This window comes from Cryptotermes secundus, unplaced genomic scaffold (assembly GCF_002891405.2).
Source record: "Cryptotermes secundus unplaced genomic scaffold, Csec_1.0 scaffold1090, whole genome shotgun sequence".
NCBI classification, from domain to species: Eukaryota; Metazoa; Arthropoda; class Insecta; order Blattodea; family Kalotermitidae; genus Cryptotermes; species Cryptotermes secundus.
In genome coordinates this window covers 1,501,999-1,508,654 of record NW_019734379.1, presented here as the reverse complement: position 1 = coordinate 1,508,654, position 6,656 = coordinate 1,501,999, and the positions used below count along the sequence as shown (strand labels likewise).

General features: G+C 39.1%; 1 protein-coding gene across 1 annotated transcript in view; it reads left to right on the top strand.

Moving 5' to 3' along the window:
- The first annotated feature begins 1,997 nt into the window (after positions 1–1,997).
- LOC111868949 (GPI ethanolamine phosphate transferase 1) overlaps positions 1,998–6,656 on the top strand; it is a 20,915-nt gene continuing 16,256 nt past the window's right edge. The window contains exons 1-6 of the mRNA XM_033753251.1: positions 1,998–2,404; positions 2,491–2,611; positions 3,332–3,431; positions 3,980–4,214; positions 5,171–5,301; positions 6,153–6,364. Of these exons, the coding sequence (XP_033609142.1) occupies positions 2,151–2,404; positions 2,491–2,611; positions 3,332–3,431; positions 3,980–4,214; positions 5,171–5,301; positions 6,153–6,364 (1,053 nt within the window). The 5' untranslated portion in view covers positions 1,998–2,150. The remainder of the gene's footprint in view (positions 2,405–2,490; positions 2,612–3,331; positions 3,432–3,979; positions 4,215–5,170; positions 5,302–6,152; positions 6,365–6,656) is intronic.

Below are 6,656 nucleotides of genomic sequence, written 5' to 3'. Positions count from 1 at the left end.
TTCCATCTAGTGCTGTGGTCAAGAATGGTGGAGCTACACCTCCACTCCACCATACACCATGCCGTAGTGCTTAATTAAGTACTGGACAAGTTTACCTTACCTTAACTTTACAGCCCTAAGGTTGTCCGTCGAAAGTTAACCGACGTTTCATATTCAGGGTTGAATAAGCCGAGCGAGAAACCAGTGTGAAAGCAAGTGGCGAACAGAACTCTGTGACATGTTCCTCCTCAACGTCGGTTGACTTTCAATGGACTACTCGTTATATTTCAGAAGATATGGTACACTTCTTAACTAACGCTGTGAGAACCTCAAGTCCTTCATGATGTCAAATAAAGTCGGCAGTTAACAAAAACAAGTAAAAATCCTGAAGAATTCTATCTTTTGGGATGCAACGCCGTGTAGTCCGTCGAAAGTCAGCTTATGTTTCGGAGGAACGTGCTGCTTCCATCTTTAGTGTTGAAGAGTAAGCCAGCGTTTGTTATATGATAGTCCACGTAGGATATGTGGTAGATGAAAAAACAATGGCGCACAATTTCTCCAAACATTTCTGTTTTCCCTTTACCAATTATCGTTACACCAGTGCTCCGGGATCATTCATCATCAGGAGCTTGTGCAATATGGCAGTTTGAGGCAGTAGTGCCGAGGTACACTCTCACTCCAGTTCTACTACTAAAAAAAACACTATCTGACATCAAGGGAGGAACATAGACTGAGGGTGTTTGAGAACAGGGTGTTGAGGAGAATATTTGGACCGGAGAGCGATGAAGTGACGGGAGGTTAGAGGAAACTTCATAATGAGGAGCGTCATAGCTTGTACTCTTCTCCAAGTATAATTAGAATGATCAAGTCAAGGAGGATGAGGTGGGCAGGGCATATAGCACGAATGGGGGAGACTAGGAATGCGTATAGGATATAGAAGGAAAGAGACCACTGGGAAGACCAGGGCGTAGGTGGGTGGACAATATTAAAATGGATCATAGAGATAGGATGGGATGATATGGATTGGATTGATCTGGCTCGAGATAGGGACCAGTGGAGGGCTCTCGTGAACAGGGTAATGAACCTTCGAGTTCCATAAAATGTTGGGAAATTCTTGAGTAGCTGCAGAATTGGCGACTCCTCAAGGAGGACTCAGCTCCATGAGTAAGTGCAAGGTTCTGAATATTTCTTGAGAAGTTAATAGTTACTCAGTCAGGGAATTTCCCACGCGTTTATGGAACCCAGACGAATCCCGTTCACATGCTAAGTATAACATCTCTTCCCTCCCTCTTTTGAATATGTGTGTGTGCGTGCGTGCGCGCGCCCGTCTGTTTCTCATGTACCTCGGGTGTGCTTCCCGCAACCTACCCCGGATTCGCTGTAGACCAGGCATGTCAAACTCAACTTGTACAGAGGGCCACCTCAGCCCTATAAATAATAGTCCAGGGCCGCACTTCAAAATAGAAATATGCATTAGATTTTGATACAAGGAAATTTAATTCTATTTATTATTTAGGAGTAATTTCAATATAATTACCTAAAGTCACATATCTTACAGTTTTAAAAAGCAAGAGAATACAATTTTTGGCAAGTATCAAACAACTTTTCAATATGTAAAAAGAGAGCTTACACAAGAAATTGTGTTAGAAATAGCAAAACATTGAATTTCCTGCAGCCTGATAATTTATGTCTGCGTGAGATTTCCTGCCTTGTGGTCTGCTGGAAAATTGTCTTTACAAAAAAATATTTCTACTAAAATTTTAATATCAATTAGCTGTAAAAGTTGAGGGGCCGCACTTTGTGGCTATGGGGGCTGCATGCGGCCCGCGGGCCGCATGTTTTACACGGTTGCTGTTGACGATGACAACCAGGCGTTACTAACCGAAAAGCGTCTTTGCTTAAGCAAATGGCAGATGGCAGAAGTGTAGCTCGTTCGTGAGGCAGTGAATTTAGATATACGGGTGTTCCTGATGTTATGATTATGATGCCAATTTATTTTTCCACCAATTTTTTTTTAATTGACACTATTAGTTTTGAGTTTGTTTGAATTAGAAACCAATTTCTCAGTCCATTTCATTTTCTGGCTGTCGTCCTTCCTCTGAAATAGAGACATCCCTGGCTGCTTTACTTTTGTATGCATATCCCGTTTGTTACCTTGTACTGGGAAAGACATGTTTAATGGGCATTTCGAACGCATATTCTCGACAATGTTTCTCATCATTAGTAGTTTATTTGTGCATATTGCATTTTTAGTATCAGTGGTTGATATTTATTTCAAATCGCCAATAGTTCATAACATTAAACCACAGTCCAGTCCTCTAGAAGCTCCTGCACGCAGGCTTGTTTTAATGGTTGCTGATGGTTTACGTGCTGATTCCTTTTTGGGGGCAGATGATTTATTTAAAACGAATGCCTCGCACCTGAGGTATGCAGCAACAGAGAAGTTAAGGCATTATTGTGTTATAATTAATGAACATAACCTAAATTTTTTGATAACTTGGCTGGTTGCAGGCATGTAATTGAGGAGAGGGAAGCATGGGGCGTCTCTCATACCAGAGTACCAACAGAATCGCGCCCTGGATATGTGACATTAATTGCTGGATTATATGAGGACCCATCTGCTATAGCCAAGGTTAGAAATTGTTGCCATGAGTTATTTTATTCTTATACTTTTTAATGAACTTTTTATGTCAGAATGGAGTGTGTCTTTAAAACGGTTACAGTTGCTTCGAGTAGGTTAGACTGGTTTAACTTAGGGTTAGTAATTTTAAATAGAACCTAAATTCTTGGACAGTTTAGGAGGTTTGAATAGATTGGAATTACACATTAGATGCAGTAACTGTTTATAAAAGCACAGTAGACCACTGTAGGTCGCGGTGCAAGGGCCGAGAAGGCCTACCCCTTATACAGCTGTTAATAAACTTAAAATCCAGTGACATGTGTACACAATCAATATATTGTTTAGTCACTGCATATTCTAGGTTGTGATTCCATATACTTGCCCAGTTTACTTCTTGACCCTGAAGATGGAAGCAGCATGTTCCTGTGAAATGTCAGTAAACTTTTAACAGATTACATAGTGTCACATCTCAAAAGAGAGTTCTCCTCATAGTCACCAATCCGAGAAACTCAGATCTAACAAAGAGTACACTTTTGCCCAACAGTTCTCCAGGAACTATCCAGAACATTCTTGAAATAGTATGTTTTATCTGTCATGTCATGCCTGTAAATACAGTCATAGTGCAGGCCATTCACTATATGGTTAAAAAATAAAGTATTTATCGTTGTATGTTGTCTATCCTTTCGTTTTATTACTGTTTATTCTTTATTTATTATATTTTATTTTTTATAGGGTTGGAAAGACAATCCAGTGGAATTTGACTCTGTTTTCAATGAAAGTCGGTACACATGGTCCTGGGGAAGTCCTGACATACTTCCCATGTTTGCCAAAGGTTTGTTGTTTTAATATGTAATTTATCGAAGTACTTAACTTTATTTCTCTGAAGACATAAGATTAAGGCTATGTAAGGATGTAATCTTATGTAGCTTTGTAAAGAAGGAGTGAAGTTTTGGGTATCCATAAGATGGAAGAACCAGGTTTATTTCTATCTACCAAACTCTACGTTGCAGGAAACAGTAATTTTAATATCCACCACAGTGAGAACCTCAAATGTCACCCTTGAAGACTTCTTTAAATGTAACCCTGCCTACCCTTGCTGCAACATGCAAATGGTAGCAAGTCCCTGGGATTGCATTGTTACCTTATTTTTAGATCTTCCTTGGTATGTATTAATAAATTTTTAGTATTTTTTGGTCATGGAAATACCACAGGAGCATAATGTTGCCATTTGTGGATAAGAAGATGAAATGACTAACACAATCTAAGTGCAACTTAAAAGCATCTCACAGATGTAGTATGGCTGTTTCACCAAAGCAGCCTTCTGTGTCTCAGAAGCATTGTTAGTTGACAGTGAGATAAACCTTTCACATTTTTGTTCAGGTGCAAGTGGAAACCATGTTTATATAGACATGTATGGCTCTGAAGTTGAAGATTTCTCTGGAAGAAGATCCACAACAAGGCTCGATACATGGGTGTTCAGGAAGGTTGAGGAATTTCTGAACCATGCCAAGACAGATGCTGTTCTTAATGAAAAACTTCATCAAGATAAAATTGTATTTTTCCTACATCTTCTTGGACTTGATACAGCTGGTCATACACATAAACCACATTCAGTGTAAGTGTTTGGAGTCTTACTCCAGTTACTTTGCCCTTTCAGCCTTCAGTATGTGTTAGATAGTAGATAGCTTACAGGTTTCAAAGCTGTAGTGGGTGTGATGGTGATTCAGTCTTGCCAAAAATCAGATCATAGTTTTCCACTCCATGGGCAGTCACTGGTCCATCAGTAAGTACGCTAAACTGTGGGTTATCCTGTAGCTTGGGATCTGAAGTGCTAATTCAGTGATCAAAAATTTCAAAGGAAATTTACCATTCTTATAAGTTACTCAAAAACATACTTGCAGTGTACATATATTCACCCTTCATTCAGTAGTTCTCGCAGCCGCCTGTAGTGCAGCTACCTGCCTTTCCATATGATGCAGTATAGTATATGTGATTTAAATCTGTCATCCATCAGTCTGCCTTGTTGCCTAGAAAGACAACTATGTACTGTTGTATGTAATGTTGAACTTTGGGTTCTAGTAGCACTCCTGTTATGTAAATATAATAAGTTCACAATATATTATTGTCCTTCCATGTATATATACTTTGAGATTTTTATGGCAGTGAATGTTTAGATTTTGGTATTCTGGGTTGTGACACCTTATAACCTTGTAGGCAGATACTGACATTTCAGAAAAATAGACAGGGACTAGTGAAGGACTCTTGTGAACATGGTAATGAACCTTCAGGTTCCATAAAATACTGGGAAGCTCTTGAGTAGCTGCAGAATTGGAAGCTTCTCAAGAAGGGCTCAATTCCATTTTGCCTACATTTTCGGAGCTGAAGATGGAAACATTATTTTTTCCCCCCAATGAAGAAGACTAGATTCTGAAGACTTCTTCAGTCTATTTTTGCCTCTTCTGAGTGTCTTGTTTCCATTAAGTTTCACATTTTTTTCCTATGATTGATATCTATAGAATATATCTTTATAATTTTTCCCCTATATTTCAATTGTTTCTTGTTTTGAAACAGAGAATACAAGGAGAACATAAGAGTTGTTGATGCAGGAATCAAGAGAATTGAGGAAATGATCGAAGAGTTTTATCAACATGACAAGAAGACAGCTTATGTATTCACATCAGATCATGGCATGACAGACTGGGGTGAGGAACGCATTATATGCTTTCTATACAAGATATCATTGTAAGAATTCAGGAAAGGTTAATCTCCTCAAAAATGTAAGGAAAACATAAATGCACCAAGGATGGCAGATCCTAAATTGGAAGATATGCTGAAATACAACACTCTAAAAAGTGACTAAATTGGATATTTTCTTCATCCTCAAGTATCATTTCCTTCTTATGCCTGTCAAGGGGCAAGAAGTCTCCAACCTTTTCTGTTTTCCCATCGCCTTTGCTTTTTGATCTCGTGCCAGCTCTTTCCTCTCTTCTTCCCATTTTTCAAATCTAATTAAACTTTCTCTTTATGGGTTATCCATTAAGCCTCTTTCCATAAAATTTGAGATACGGTGCCCATCTCCATATCCTTGTTCTGTCCTCTCTGATTAATGGGGGCAGATTATAACAATGCTGTCAGTTTCAAGATTATATAACAATGTATGGTAGGGTAACTGATGAGTGGTGAATCATAAAGGGTTTGGATGGAAGTTGTCATGGCCTGATTGAGATACTCTTCTAAAATTTTCCTAGAGATATTGAGGAAAACCATGAAATCATTAATCAGGATAGGTGGTGTCCTGTACAAGTTTTGAATCCAGGACCTCCTGAATGCTAGGCTTGCATTCAGGAGGTTCTGGACTCTTACATGTAGACTTTATTTTTAATTTAGTCTCTTCATTATTCAGGAATCATCATATAATGTATTGCTCTGCATTCTGAACTTTAAGTAAATAATAAGTAGATAAATAAACTGATGAATGTTTGTCAGCAATTTCACTTTTGCACATTCCTTGAATTTATCCAGGAGGTGCTGGCAATTTTATGTGTGTTTGTAGGTTCCCATGGAGCAGGTGATAAGAGTGAGACAGAGACACCCTTGGTTGCCTGGGGTGCAGGTGTGAGAGGACCCCGACCAAGTACAAGCGCTGAACCTTCCAGTCCAGCTTCCTGGAGACTGGGACATTTGTCTCGCAGTGATGTCAGTCAGGCAGATGTTGCACCACTAATGGCAAGCCTGATCGGAATCCCCGTGCCAGTCAATTCTGTGGTGTGTCTTGGTTTCTTAATTGACAAAATGTTTTAAGGGCTTTATATTTTTTTCAGTTCATGGGTTACTTAATAATGCTGTCAGTACTGAGACTGTATAGTGTCAGATGATAGGACGATAGATGAATGATAAACTGGATAAGATTTGGAAGGAAGGAGTATAGCATAATGAAGGGTACTCTCCAAGAATTTTCCTGGCGGGAATGAGGAAAATCACAAAAATTCTCAGTTAGGACAGCTGGTATCCCAGCCAGATTCAGAGTGATCACCTTCCAAATACAAGTCTAGACCAT